The sequence below is a fragment of the Somniosus microcephalus genome, chromosome 2 (assembly GCF_052327205.1).
Source record: "Somniosus microcephalus isolate GS21.2 chromosome 2, FLI_Smic_1.0, whole genome shotgun sequence".
NCBI lineage: Eukaryota > Metazoa > Chordata > Chondrichthyes > Squaliformes > Somniosidae > Somniosus > Somniosus microcephalus.
In genome coordinates, this window is record NC_140988.1 from 155142432 (window position 1) to 155158332 (window position 15901).

Genomic DNA, 15901 nt, shown 5'->3' on the forward strand with positions numbered 1-15901 from the left:
GGCAGTTACATTTACATTTCACAGCGACTCATAGGCATATCCTCACACGTCACATTGAGCTACTACCCGCCCACCCACTTATCCTATCTTAGCTAGCAGCTCGTTTCCACTCCATCTGTGTACCTCTAGCACCTTCTGTTTCACTATAATGTAGTGACTTTGCTGTAAAATGTGCAGAAGATCACTTTTTAAGCCTCGTTATTGCTCTTAATGGGAAAAATCGAGAAATAAACAATTAAAAGAAAAATACTTCCAGTGGAGTTACCATGCACTATAGCACACAAACAAAATTAATCCTCGGGTTGGGGTACCCTGTACAAGTAATATGCTACTTTAACTAATAATTCTCCACTGTTTCAAGCACAATCCAATCTGATAATTAATTTATTTCACTTTGGTCTTTTCATTTATATCTATATAAGATGTTACCTTGAAGAGATCTTTATGCTGATCACTGTAGATAGAATGTGCAAGGATGAGTAAGAGTGGGCTGGGGAGGGATGGGGACCTGAAGAGAAAGCAACAGTAACAGACAAGCATCAGGAGAGAAAACCTGAGTGTAAAAATAAGAGCAGCCTAGAAAAACAAAATATGAGCAGGAGCAGCCTGTGGTTTGCGGGGGGGCGGGGGGGGAATTTTTGAAATGAAAATCGGGAGAAATCTATAACGGGCGGCTGAACCAATAACATCCGTTTTACACTATCACTCAAAGTCAAAATTACCCCCAGTAGGTGTGAGTGGGAGCAGCTTGAAAAAAAATCAAAATCAACTTGGGGCAGCCTAAAAAAGGAATAATGAAAATCAAACTGGAACAACTTGGAAAATAAAAAGAGGACAACCTTGAATAGAGATTAGTAAAGGATGTGGGGGTGAGAAGAGGTGGCAGCAGCAGAAGTGAAGCTGGATTGCATCTTTTTTTAAATTCTGCCGCCAAAGTGGAAGTCTTACACTGCAGTCTCCGACTCTCTCAAGAATTCCGTGGCCCAGCGCCATTTTCAAATCCAGGAAATGGCATGCAAATTACATCATCGCAAAAGCACAAATTCAATTTTTTATGCTTAAATGCTCAATAAACTATGAATTTGCAACAGGATCCCCACCCCTGGATGAGAAGCAGGTGTGCATTACAGTAAACCCTTCTTATAGGAGGTGCATAGAACATGGGGAGGTGGAACTGAAAAACAAGATTTTAACCTGTTTCTGGTCCATTCTGAAGCCCTGGTGGTCTTACTATAGTCCAGTTGAGATCCTCGCACTCCTTGTTTAAATAATTTTCCATCTCTTGCATGTTGATCAGTATGTTGCGGATTATGGGAATCAAGAACCACCGCAGCATCCAGGAAGACTGCTGAGCAGATTCAGCTGTAAAATAAATACACTGCTTTTATTCTAAAAGGAATACAATATTTCCTCGACATAATCTCCCTAATGGGGCATAGTTGCCAAGTTTAAATATACTCCTTTGCTTGTGGCAGTAATGGTGCAAATTGGACCAAGGATCTGTATAGTCACAGCCCTGTTCAGGTACGCAAATGTGCCACTTGGCAGGAGTCGAATAGTAATCAATCCCAGAAGTGTTCATAATTGTTCAATTCTGGGCCTAACAGAGAGAAGACTTTTTAAAAATCTCCTGCTTCAAGATCTTTATCCCAACTGGCCTGTGGTTTTTCCTCTCTGAGCAGCACCTTGTTGCTCCGATATTCCAACTCCTCCACTAGTAAGGCACTTCTTTTGTGTTGCTACAGGCATAGATGTAGATGTCCACAATATTTTAATATGGGATTTGGGATATGGTCAGTGGAAACAAGGCTGTGGGCAGAAGTCCAGCTCCACCACACTTCCAGTAGAAAATACTATCTTCCAGATCCATTTCATTGACTTACATTAAATGGAGTATAAAACGATCAACAATCAGTATCCAAAAATGTAATGTATGTACCTTTAAGGGGGGGGAACTACTTTTTACAGCTCATGTATACTGTAGTACCGGCAGTGACCACACCTGTATATAACGCTGAGTAGTAATCTGTACAGATCAGTTGCAGTCTGAGCCACGTTGAGTAAACACCTATTGTACCGTTCTCCGCAGTCTGTGTCTTATACACGGACGTAACAAAAAACATGGGGGGGCAATTTTCCCACTGGAGGCAAGATGGAGGCAGGTTTGAAACTCGCCTCCACTGATAGGTTTCAAAAATTTGCGATTTTCCCATGATTGGCCAATTGATTTCAGAGGTGTGGGATGCCCTTGGTCTATTAGTGTTTTGGGACTGAAACTCGCCTCTGCTGACAGCACTTTTCCAGTCTGATATTATGGCTTCTTGCTCCCTTGGCTCATTCCGCAGCATTTCTGCATCTCCTGCGCCACCTCCAACATCTTTTGAGAAACCACTATGTCCAATTCCAAGGCAAGGGCCTACCTGAGGCTCTCGGATGAGGCGCTGCAAATGTTGTTGGAGGGGGTGACAGCTAGCATGGAGATGCTCTTCCACTCATCTCGGAGGAAGAGGCCTGCCAAAGAAACCAAGGCTGTGTGGGTACAGCTGGCAAGGGATATAACCTCCAGATCTGTATGCAGATTGGGAGACTGTTTCTGTGTACTGATGAAATGCCATTCCTGTTGGAAAGCATTAAAATAATTTGAAGCCAAAATGTTGGCGTTATGCCATCTGTTCTTTTGCCTTAGGAAGCTCCACATTGCGGGTACCGCCACACTTGCGTTGTCAGGATGGTGGCCAGAGTGAAATGAGGCCAGAGAGTCCATTGTCAATGATGTCCTAGGATGGAGCAAAGGACATGTGCCAACTTGGACAAACTATGCAAATCTGGCTATGATAAGTTCATCCCTTGCATCCTGAGCTCTGACCTCCTCCTCCTCCTCCTCCAGATCCTCCTCCTCCTCCTCCTCCTATGCAGAAAGAAAATGAATGGTTCCCATGCTGCTTGTAAATGCCTCCTTTGGGGAAGCGCTCATTGCAAGCAGGGAGTCTTCCAAGAAGGTCCCACAGTTGATGGAGTCAAGCTGCAGCACCTCTGACTTCGGAAGGCCTTCTAAAAGTGCTCAGAGACCTTTTAAAGCCAAGGTCTGGCACCTGCAAGTAATCCTTGCTGCAATAAACGATGTCTTAGACCTGCAGCAGTGAGGAGGCCACCTACAAGTCAACCCACCAGGTTTACCATGCTTGGTTTAGGAGGTGCGTGGATCACACCGAAAAGTTGGAAAAATCACGAGGGCCTCTCAAAATAGCCTTAGAGAGGCCCTTAACGAGCATTTAAGGATGTTAAATAGCGCAATGGCCTGCTAGAGGCGGGAGCGTTTCCCGACTTCCAAAACTGAAACGGGCAAAATCCCACGGAGGCAAGTTGGAGGCGGGTTCCAAACCTAACCTCTTTGAATCTGATTTTCCTGCCTCCAAACCCGCCTCCAACTTGCCTCCAACGTCAGAAAATCGCCCCCATGTTTTTAAAAAAAAAAGAATCGGAGATGAAACAAAATTAATTGCAATTGTAATATTTAGAGCACCAGAATTGTGCAGAACTAAAACAAAAAACTAGTAGGAAGGTATCATGCTTGTTCTGGAACCAGGGGAACCAAATTTACATAAAGGTCATTTTACCTCTAGATTGTGAAACCCTGGGCATTATTGCCATTTCCAGACCAGTTCATTTCAGTGGAGAAGAGAAAATGGTTACGGGGAGGCTGAGGAAGTCCTGCTTAACCAAGCACTGATGTTTTTGGTTTAGATGTGGAATTAAGAAAAACAGTAATACTGTACTCTATTCATTATTCATTATACAAAAGCAAATACTGCAGATGCTGGAAATCTGAAATAAAAACAGAAAATACTGGAAATACTCAGGTCAGGCAGCATCTGTGGCGCGAGAAACAAAGTTAATGTTACAGGTTGATGACCTTTCATCAGAACTGGAAAAAGTTAAAGATGTAACAGGTTTTAATCAAGTACAGATGCAGGGAAAGTGGGAGGGGGGGGGGGGTGGATGGGAGGAAAGAACAAAAGGGTAGGCCTGTGATAGGGTGGAAGGCAGGAGAGGGTGGTGGAGAAGGGTTGTGGTCGGATCCTGCACGCTATGGAGTTTTTTTTCCCCAGCAGGTTCCCCCAGAAGCCAGCCTGATTGATAGGCTTGGCTCCTTGTTGAGTGGGGAACTCTCCAGAGGAGGCTGCAGCCCAGGAGCAGGTAGAGAGCCTGCTGCTGTAGTAGTGATAGTGTGAGCAGTGGATCTGAATCTTTGGGGGAGTGGGGGGGGTGTCGGTGATCTTGGGGGGTGGGGGAGGAAGCAAGTTAGCTTGGAAAGCTGGAAGGAACCACTCTGGCTCTTCCTGGTCCACAAGCAGTGCTGGAAAGGCACTTACCTCTTCCACACAGTAGTCCTCATCTCCCTTTAGGTGTTGGGTTTCCCAAGGCCCGGCAAACCCGGCCAGCCAGGGTTATACCTGGAAGACAGATAAACTCTGAGGCACACAGCCTCATTATAATTTTTAAATGGGTTGGTTGCCCGCCCCCCCATCCTGCCTCTGTTGAAATGGGTGGGCGGGTTTGGGTTTGAGATTTTTTTTAATTTTCGCATCCCACCCGACCCAAACCCACCTGTTTTTGGGGGTTAAAGTTCTCCCCACAGTCTCTTTCACAACAGTACTCAGTGACTCAGGAATTTGACTGCAAGGAATCAAAATGATGCTGGCTACCAAAGTATGAGAACTTAGAAAGGCCTGGTCAACAAATCAGTACTTACATACACTAACACTTAATTGCGTGACATTCTTTTGTATATTTATAAAGATTAACTTTGATTTCAAAACAACACTTCTAACAACAAAGCACATCATTTATAATCATAATGCTCACGATAAATAACTTCAGAGAGCTCATGTTCCACTTGTTTATTACATCATGAGAAAATGTTGGTGTTGTAATAAATTACCGATGGAACTGGACAGAGTACATTTCTGAAGGTGCAGTATCACTGGTAGAACAGGATCTGTACTGGCTGATTTCATCTAAATTAAACTCTCAGGAGCCGAAGATACCCAAAATGTATAGCTCTACAGAATATATGTGGCAGAGAATTCACACATAAAAAAATAGGACTATATTCATCACAGCTGCAAAGAGTAATGGGGGATCTAATAGAAATGTTCAAAATTCTAAGAGTTTAAGAAAATAGGAAAACCAAATATTTCCACTGGTCAGTAATTTGGTAGTATGGAAACATAAATTGAAAATGATCACTAGAAGCAGAGGCAAGGTTATAAAAATGTTTCACCCAAAGAGTTATGAAGACAAGACATGAATTATCACCAAATACAATTGAAGTCAAGTCAATCACAACATACAAGAGAGAATTAGATAAATGTTGAAGAAACATATTAAAGGGTATGGAGAAAGAGCAGGGAAATTGGATTACAGTAGGTTAAAGGAAAGAAGGACTTACATTTATATAGCACCTTTCATGACTTCTGGATGTCCCAAAGTGCTTTACAGCCAATAAAGTACTTTTATTTACACTGTTGTAATGTAGAAACGAGCTAGCAGAGGCCTCTTTCATCATAAGAACATAAGAAATAGGAGCAGGAGTAGGCCATTTGGCCCTTTGAGCCTGCTCCACTTTCTGTAGCCAAATGTCTGAACATGCTGAAAATACACAGCAATAGCATTGGAAAGAGAAAGCTGGGTCAATGTTATAGGTAGGACCCTTCATCAGAACGGTATCCATGACGGACTACGACTAAAATGTTAACCTGTCTTTCGCTTTCAAAAACTGACCAACCTGCTTTGCAGTTCCTGTTTTTCTTTCAGATTTGCAACATTTGTGGATTTTCTTTTTATGTATAGAATTCACACAGTTGTTTTAAATGCTCTTGCTTAAAAACCTCTTCTCACTACTGAAGGCGTGCACTTTCAGAAGCTACCTTGAGGTATGAGTGGTAATGGCCCAGAAATTCGGGTCGGGGGCTTCCCACGGGTGCAAGCCCCCGACCTGCACTTACCTTGCGCGCCGGCCGTTGAGCTGTGGGCCCCCATGGAATTCCGATCCTGGGCCTGCTCCAGCTGCCGGCGCGCAGTGCTTGCGTATCCCAGGGACGCAGTTAGTTCGATGCGTCCCCTGGGATCACGTGGGCCATGGGGAACCAATCAGAGCAGGGAATGCTCCATTCATAAGTCTGACAGGAAGTGCTGTCAAGACTTATAAATACTACGGCCCCAAAACAGCACTAAATCTTCAAATAAGTTTTAAAAAATCACATTTTTTAATAATAAACTATAAATTACATGAAATAACTATTTTAAACAATAATTTAAATTTTTGAAAAAAATAATTTTATTTTCTAACGGGGCTAAAAATAAACTTACCTTGCTTTAAAGTATTTAAAAATAATAAACCTGTGGAAAAAATGTTTAAATTTTAATTAATTCACCACTTACCTTGTAAAAAGCAGGCCTTGCGACTGCTTTTTACATTTCTAACTTCTGGAGACTTACCCTCCCGGGAAAACCCTGTTTAAAAAAAAAAGGAAGTTCGATGCGCACGTGCAGCCTCTCCTGCGCACGCGTTCAACCTCTGAACCCCTTCGTTCAGAGGAACGGAAGTGCCGGTTTCCCGCACATGCGCAGTGCATGCAGGAAACCGGCACTTCCATTGGGCCTACGGGTGAGTACCCCGTGCGTACTCACCCGTGGAGACCCGAATTTCTGGGCCAATATGACATATGACATCCAAGGGCTAGGAAAATAATCTGCCCTTTAGTCTTAAAAATGTTACACTGTAAATGGGTAAAAATAGTACATTTGATGGAAATGTAAAAAGCAATCAAAATATTATTGAATAGCAGTACTGACTGGATTGTTTTCCCTTCAACTTTCTTTTCCTTTTCTCCCTTCCTGTTGTAAAAGCAATTGAGTTACACCGAGGTACAGTATATGTCCACAGCCGCTGATAGACCTACAATACCTCACTTATTCTGATGCCCTTCTCCATTGACTGGCGATATGCCTGTCAGCATTCATTTACTAATGGCAGGCCTGATCACCAAAATCGACCGGGCCTCCTGCCGACAGAATCAGGTGGGGCCCACCCATCCGACGTCTGCCCGAATTGAATATCGCCTCCTTTAAGGTCAAATGTTACATAGATCGGAATTTTCCCATAAAAAAGGGTGGGTTTGGAGCATGGGGGTAGTTAAATTGTTAAAAACGTGAATCCCGACCTGATCCCACCTCCAACCCACCCACTTCCTGGAGGCGGGACGGGGGGTGGGCAACCAACTCGCTCCCACGGGGTATTATCTCAATTTAAATATTGTAATGAGGCTGGAAGCCTCTATTTTCCCTTCCATTTTGAATTTAACTGCCTGTGAATAGGTTTCAGACAATTCGTGAAACCCCGCAGTTAAGCCGAGCCGGGGCGGGGACTGCTGCATCCAGGAGGTAAGTGGCTTTATACCTACCTCCCGGATCCAGGGTCCCTACCTAACCCACCCCCAGCGATCGGAGACACCCCCACGAGGCCTCCGATCGCATTCCCAGGCTTTCCCCCCCACACCCCCAACGACGATGATGAGGCCGACCACTATCCTCCAGTGGCTGGTCCCGATCCTCCGACCCCCCCTGCCGATCCTCCACCACCACCACCATCATCCCCCCCTCCCATCCCACAGCGATCCCCAACCACCCCGCAATTGCCTGCTGATCCCTGACCTCCCCGATCCCCAGCCGATCCTGCAATCCCCCCTCCCCCGCCGATCGCCAATTCCCCCCTCACCCCGATCGCTGACTCCCCTCCCGACGATCCCAACCCCATCTCCCGCCGATCCCGACCCTGGACCGACCCCTCGCAACTGAGGCCTCTCAAGCTGGCTGGCTGCAGGCGGGAAACCGAGGCCACACATTCAAGTTAGGCCGGCAGGGCCTGCGGAAAACCTGGCCTCCCGCCCCCAACCCACCTCCCTGAAAAAAATTCTGGCCATAGAGTCTACAGCACAGAAACAGGTCATTTGGCCCAACTGGTCTGAGCCTGTGTTTATGTGCCACACCAGCCTCCTCCAACCTCTCTTCATCTAACCCTATCAGCATATCCTTCCATTTCTTTCTCCCTCATGTGCTTATCTAGCTTCCCCTTAAATGCATCTATGCTATTTGCCTCAACTATTCCTTGTGGTAGTGAGTTCCACATTCTTACCACTCTTTAGGTAAAGAAGTTTCTCCTGAATTCCCTATTGGATTTATTGGTGACTATCTTATATTTACGGCCCCTAGTTTTGGTCTCCCCACAAGTGGAAACATCTCCTCTACTTTTACATTATCAAATCCCTTCATAATTTTAAAGACCTCTACTATAAAAAGAGCTCCAGCCTATTCTGCCTTTCCTGATAAGTATATCTTCTCAGCTCTGGTATCATCCTTGTAAATCTTTTTTGTACCTTCTCAAGTGCCTCTATAACCTTTTTATAATAGAGACCAAAACTGTACTCTAAATGTGGTCTAACCAAGTTTGACAGAACTTCTTTGCTTTTCAATTCTATCCCTCTAGAAATGAACCCAGTGTTTGGTTTGCTTTATTTATGGCCTTATTAAGTTGCATCGCTACTTTTAGTGATTTGTGTATCTGTACACCTAGATCCCTTTCTACCCCATTTAGACTCTTATTATCCAAGCAGTATGTGACCTCCTTATTCTTCCTATCAAAATGTAACACCTCACACTTATCTATATTGAAATTCATTTGCCAATTACTCACCCATTCTGCGAGTTTATTAATGTCTTCTTGAATTTTGTTGCAGTCTTCCTCAGCATTAATTATACCCGCCCAATTTGGTGCTGTCCACAAATTTTGAAATTGTACTTCTGATTCCCCGAGTCCAAATCGTTTATCCTCTCTAAATTTGATTAGCTTATCAATTATCTCCCCACACTCCCTTTCTATCTTAAATGTCTTTATATCTTAATTTTCTATGAGAACCATTATCTTTCAGCTCTGCAGCTTTGGTAGGTAATGTGATAAAAATAAAAATTAACCCACCTTCTGAGGATTATGATTTTTTAACAACTCTTTGAGAAACTACAATTTCCTTTATCAGCTATTTTTGAGGGCACTGATGCAATTTGACTGATATGCTTTGTTCAACACATTAACATGTCTGACAAAGAATGGGAACATGCAATACCCGACCCATGTATCCAATGTCGAATTAACAAAATTGAAGAAAATCCATAGAACACACTAAATGCTGGATTGTGTCCAATTCTCAACTTCCTTCAGAGTACAATCTAAATTTTCAATTATGTCTACTTGCAACGCTATTACATTTCTCAAAACAAACAACCTTGAATAGCGTCTCAGTGTACACACCAACAGTCCATGTGCTCCAGGTCTTGGTGCATGTTCTCCCAAGTAACTACAGGCTTACCAAAGAATAACTTCCTGTTGATCATAACATTTATCATATACTAGTTGATCTCCCATGCCAATGTGCATGAGGAGTCAAGACCGGGCAGGGGTAATTGAACCAGGGCGTAGATGTCCCCGTTTTCAAGTCATACATTGTTGTTATTTTTATATTTCCGTTACAAATTCCTGTAACCACATTTATAATGGAAATTTGTCACGTTGTATTCACCACCTCTCGCTAGCAATAGTACTGTAGTTACATCCTGACAAGTTTACATAGGCAGTTTCCATTATAAATATGAACATAGTCTAAGAATGACTTACGTTTAGTATACCAGGATGTCATTGCTATAATTTGATTCACTTTTGCCTTACGCATAGCAGCAACTATAGCTTTCATTGATTCTGTATATCCAGTAACTCCAGAAAATATGCTTATTGGGAACCCAAGACAGGACATGATGACATCCTGCTCGTTAAAGTGCTCCACAAGGCTGTCAGCTGAGAAGATATTTGCTTCCACCACCTGCAAAAAAGGGAATAATGTATAAGGAACAGTTTATATTGGATTGTGAGTTGTCATCTATATTAGAAATTGGAAACCCAATAACATTCTTGATTTAGTATAATTCTCTCTTGGAGAATCTGCATTTGTAAATAAATGGTCTTCATTGCGGAGTGCACAAATTCTATGATGCCAGTAATTACCTTTAGGTTGTCATGCTGAATGGTAAGCTTGCTGGGAGTTCTTACAACAGCTCTCACTAAATGGTCCTGTTCTAGGGCTTGTCTCACTAGTTGCTGGCCAGTTTGTCCTGTGGCCCCAAGTATCAAGAGCTTCATTCTTCAGTCTGAAAGCAGCAGTCAAGAAGTTACACAGACTATCAACAGATGGTTGTATTTATAATTTAAAATACGGTTTTAAATGGACTAATAATTTCCTTGTAAATTTCTAACACTTTCTCTTCAATCTATACATAAATTGCCAGAAGTGAGGTAGGGGCTGGATGGTGCAGTGGTCTAAAACACTACCCTTTCACTTTTGGACCTTGGCTTTGAAAACAGGCCAGACTGACAGGTGCACGGCCTCTTTCTGATGGCTGCAAGTATTCTAAGTGAAACAAGTTTGCAGTCTTAACTCAGTTCCTGCTGAGTGGGTCCACATCACAAAAATGTGAATGGCATTCTCACGCAGAGCTAAAGAGGCATAAAGATGGGTGGTGTGGGAAATGGAGTTCACAGTACTCCACTAATTACTCTGCTCAAACTCTAGATGTTAGCTGGTGGAATAGTTTAATCCATAGCTGATGTCACACTTGCAACAGTGTAACTTTTTGTAATTTGTTTTTCTACTTCATAACTGAGAATCAAAGTTTGAAAATTTGTATTAATAAATGCAATTAAGGATTCATTATCTATTTTGTTGTTGCTCACTTCCTTGGTTTATAGTTCCAAGATACTGTACCACACAATGATGTTCTTTAAGGGTGAGTGTCTTTTGCACTTTTCACTTTCCAAAATAAAATAAAAATGAATACTGGACAAATTAAAGTAGAAACAGGTACAAAATATAGAGTATTTCTTGGTGTATACCGTAGCATTATGATTAATCTAGAATGTTCCCATGTTATCCCCTTCCCAATAGCACCACAAAAGTAATTTCAACAAATTCTCTTTCCCCACTCTAATGTCTTCTTTCCACCATCGAATTGGATTAATAAATGGGTCTTTACTGTAACCTTTACTATTATACCGCCCAGCATTGATCCAATGTGCTTTACAGTGCTCCTTGTAAAACACTGCAATTTAAACTAGCGTTTCTGAAATTAGGCCAAATTATCTTGGCCTCATGTTGTTAGGTGAGAGAACTTTGTTATAATACCACTCTTATGATATCACTAAAATATAATATCTACAGTACTACACATTTTTCCCATTTCAATGAAAAAATATTTCTGTGGCACTTAAAAGCTAGGCCAAAAGATGTACTTGAATGAGCTGTATTTAAAAAAGGAGTCTCCAGACTCCCTTGCTAGCTAAATGGGCTAGCTAAATGGAGTGATGTGGTACTGAATCATACAGACTATGAGGGCCCAGATTCAATCTCTGGTTTGTGCTTAGTTAACACTACAATTCTCCTATCCTGGACTACAGAGCAGAGGAAAAAGCATTAATTTCTACCCCATGACTCAGTGCACTTCAGGATGTTGGGTGAGAACAGGAGTGGGCTCAGCTGCGATATCTCCCAACACTTACTATCTAGGCTCACAAATGAAGAATAGCCACTTAGGTTAGATATTGGAGGGTTACCAGCACCCATGAAACTGTACTTCCAGATAAATCACTTTCAGAAGAGCAGGAGGAAGTAAAAGGAGTCTTCAGACAAGCTATTAATGTGTCTGAGAAGATATAGTCCCTGAATTTCTTTGGGGATTGGGTGGAGTAGTGCTGTAAAAGGGGCAGGAGATGATGAAGGGTGAAAAATCAGATGGGACCCAAAAATGCCAGATCTCCACCTTGAAGAATGAAGTATAGGAAGTCCTGCTGAGGGCGAGGGGAGGTAGAATTTCCGGTTACCCCGTTAAAGGCCTGACATCAAGAAGGAGGCGGAGAGGCTGGATGGCATCACCTGTCAGAATTACTGCTGCTCCCTCCTCCTTTGCCCTAAGTGACTTATGGCAAGAAACCAGTGTCCAGGGCCTAAGTGGGGCCAACAAAGGTGTTCATGACCATGACCTTAGCCTGCAAATCTCCAGAAGGTTATAAGCTGACATAATGAAGTCAACCTTCTTACAAAAAGGAGGCAGATTTCCATAGTTCTTACATTTTCAGCTAGGCTTGCTAGCTTCTTCCACGAGCAGCTACCAAGCAGCGTATTTTGCACCCCAGCCACCACCACCTCAGCTGATACCTAAGAAGGCCCATACTGGCACTTGCACCCACCACTTTTATGTAAACAGCCTGCCCCTGGAACCTCTAGTGGCTCAGGCTTTCTTCCCTTTGTGGAAATCCCAGTCCACCATAGATATGGCTGCAGAGTGGGATTGGGGAACTTTGGTTCCACAGTAACTATTGAATGATGGCAAAACACAAATGTTGGTCAAATAAATATTTTGTGATATAAAAGGAGTTTATTTTCTCTCTTTTATCAAAACTGGATTTTAGAAAGTTCTGTACGATTAATGCACTTTGTAAAATAGACTTAATGAACACATTATTTTGGAAATACATCCCTAAAGCAGCTTTTCTAATTGAATGCAACCACTTATCACATGCTTTCATCCATGCATTCCTTTTAAAAAGACACTAAAATGGTGTCATTGTGCCCCTTTCCAATTTAGATAATGCCAAGTTATGATTCAGAAAATAGCTTTCATGATATGTTTCAGTCACAGTAAAATCAATTTGTTTTAAAGCATTTTTCCAACACACTTCCTTGATGATGTTCTTTCCCAGGCAAAAGCAAGCTTTTATCAGTAACTGCAAAAAGCCAAAGTTTCACTGGAGATAGCATTATTGTCAGTACCAGTACACAATGCACAAATTGTGGGGTTTGTTTCTAGTTAATTAACAATATGCACACATACAAACATTCAACCCAAATGTTGACTAATGTCCTTCTCTGGATCAGGTATCGTGGTGAAAGTTTGATTTTCTTTAGACGTCAAAAGATTTAGTTCCCGACATGTTATAATCCTGAAACTGTCTATAATCACCCTCAAGCAACAGATAGATCCGAATTTCTGTTAATTTGCACTTGACATTAATCCAGTTTTCACAAACTAGAAAGTGACTTCATAACAAAAGAAACATTAATAACTAAGATTTAATTCTATTTGCATCATGGTAAAAATGCATTCAGTGTTACACCTCACCAAAAAAATAAGTACAGGAAGATTCCAATAGCAGCATAGAAAATCTGTAATAATAAAATGAAGTAATTAAAAGATTTTGTGGGGATTTTTTCCACATTAATTGAGTATGATCTATTCCATGGATAAATGTACCACAAGGTGCAATAGGGAACCATATAAAACAAAGAGGACCCAGGTTTGATCCTGGTCTGTACTGTACTGGTCACAAATATTCTCAAATAGGCAGCATTTAGAGTGGTCACAGTTGCCAGGTTCATTTTTTGTTCCAGGAAATGAGCCTGAGCCAAATCTCGCCTACACATTAAAAATGCCTAAGAGTTCATTTACACTACAACTTAATAATATAAATACACCCTGCCTGACACCAGAGCTTCACTTTGGAGTTAGTTTGTGCCTTAACACTGATTTACATTTTAGCATTGGTGCAAAGTTGAAACTGCTTTGAACAGAGGCTAAACTTGTAGTATAACTGCACTCCCAAGTCGATTTTGTTATTTTATATTTGTCCCTGACTCATTCAATTAGGAGCAGTGAGCTGGCAACATTTATCATAAGTAAAGGCGTCACAAGCTGCCAACATTTGTTTTGTTTGCTTATTAGCTATTTGAACATGTAACAGAGTAGAGACCACGTTTATGAACAAAATAACAATCAAAGACTGTCAGTTATAATAAGTGGCACTTAGCAGCTCTGGAACTTCATGCTGAGCATAAGGTTTAACCTCTGCTCAGTAAATCAAAACTATCCATTGGAAGAAGAACTTGCATTTATATAACGCTTTTCACATCCTCGGATGTCTCTATAAACACTTCACAACCAGTTAATTACTTTTGAACTGTTGTTATGTAGGCAAATGCAAGACAGCAGTCAATTAAAAAATATGAAACAACGACAGAAAAGGCTGGAAATATTCCAGAATATTCCAGGTTTCTGCTGTGGAGAATACTCTCTCCACAGATGCTGACTAACCTGCTTTCCAGTATTTTCTCCTTTGGTTTCTAATTTCAGCATCTGTAGATTTTTTTTTGGTTTAACAAAATATGAATGTGGATTTTATCAACGCTGACGAGAAATAATAATGCACGACCAATGTTGTTACTTGGATTTACTCCTAAATCGGTTACGAACTATAATTTACTTTACAATGTACAAACTTGAAACGCAGCAATCCTTATGTCGTACGTGTAGTAAAATTCTCCAACGTGTAACACAGTGAACAACACAATTTAACAGGATATACTCACTTTATGAAGAATAAATCGTAGCGCAGTTTTTGCCCTTGAGTGCTATTGCTGGCGAATGATTAAGGTTATCAAAGTTGTGTACGACGTGTTGGAAATCAGTCTCACAAGTTTTTTTTAAAGCATACAGAAACAGCACTGTTTCCGGGTGACTGAGCCCAGCCCTTCAACCTCCACCCCACGTTTTAGAAGGAACTCTGGCATTTACGTAAACGCCGACTGACATGCAACACCCATACAATAACACACTTTTCTGTCACAGGATGTTCTTAGAGACACAGTACTCCGAAGACCTGAACCATGGAAGTTTATAGAAAGAAGGAACTTGCATTGATAAAGCACCATTCACAACCTCAGGAAGTCCCAAAGTATTTTACAGCCAATGAAGTACTTTTGAAGTGGAGTCACTGTTATAATGTAGGAATACGGCAGCCAATTTGTACACAGAAAGGTCCACAAACAGCAATGAGACAATGACCAGATAATCTACGTCAGTGATGCTGGTTGAGAGATAAATATTGGCCATGACACCTGGGAGAACTCCTCTGCTCCTTTTTGAAAAGTGACATGGGATCTTTTACATCCACCTGAGAGAGCAAACAGGGCCTTGGTTGATGTCTGACAGTGCAGCACTTCCTTAATATATACTGCACTGAGGTGTTATGCTAGAAAACGAATGCCTCTTTCTCCATTGACCTTTATCTTCTATCGCTCAAATATTTATATATAATTTCCCCTAAAATATACAATGCTCTCTACCTCAACCACTCCCCGTGGCAAATAATTCTATTCTCCAACAGCCCTCTGCATAAAAAAGAAAATGCTCTAACCAATCTCCTCCCTCTCAGTGACAATTTTAAATGAATGACCCTTTGTCACTAACTCCCCAAGTAGAAGATGTAGGCCAGGAAATTCTCTGGAGCTGCTCCCACTCTGCCACCTTAACATTGCCGGAAGTGAAATGGAAACCCCGTTTATGCATAAATGGTGGCGGAATGGGAGCAACACTGGAATTTCCTGGCCAGTGTCCTTCCCTATTCACTCTATAAAAACCCTTTATAATTTATTTTTAAAAAATCAATTAAATCTCCTCTTAGCTTTCTCTGTTCCAGTGGAAATAATCCCAGTAATTCAAATTTCTCCTCATAAATGTAGTTTCACATCCTGGCCCCAATCTGGTGAATCTGTACTGTAAGCTCTCATTGCCTTTAATGCCCTTTCTATAATGGGCATCCAAAACTGCACACAGTCCTCTAACTGTGACCTAACCAACGTTTTGTATACATTTTTCATAACCTCTTTACCCTTGTATTCTAAGTCCTATTTAAAAAACCTAAAATTCTATTGCCCTTTTTTAATGGCTTTATCTACCTGCATTT

General features: G+C 41.7%; 1 protein-coding gene and 1 long non-coding RNA gene across 8 annotated transcripts in view; one reads left to right on the forward strand and one right to left on the reverse strand.

The window, feature by feature from the left end:
* LOC147123037 (uncharacterized) overlaps window positions 1-14709 on the reverse strand; it is a 49608-nt gene extending 34899 nt beyond the window's left edge. For 2 of the 7 annotated variants that reach the window (XM_085964078.1, XM_085964086.1), the window contains exons 1-5: window positions 14526-14707; window positions 10115-10257; window positions 9731-9932; window positions 1195-1362; window positions 430-508 (exon numbers count right to left, since the gene is read on the reverse strand). In XM_085964078.1, the coding sequence (XP_085820204.1) occupies window positions 430-508; window positions 1195-1362; window positions 9731-9932; window positions 10115-10249 (584 nt within the window). In that variant the 5' untranslated portion in view covers window positions 10250-10257; window positions 14526-14707. Of the gene's footprint in view, window positions 1-429; window positions 509-1194; window positions 1363-9730; window positions 9933-10114; window positions 10258-14525 lie in introns of all 7 variants that reach the window. The other 5 variants (XM_085964073.1, XM_085964104.1, XM_085964108.1 and 2 more) reach the window with 5 other exon arrangements.
* Window positions 1-15901, forward strand: part of LOC147123036 (uncharacterized) — a 54111-nt gene that overhangs the window by 35220 nt on the left and 2990 nt on the right. The window lies entirely within an intron of this gene.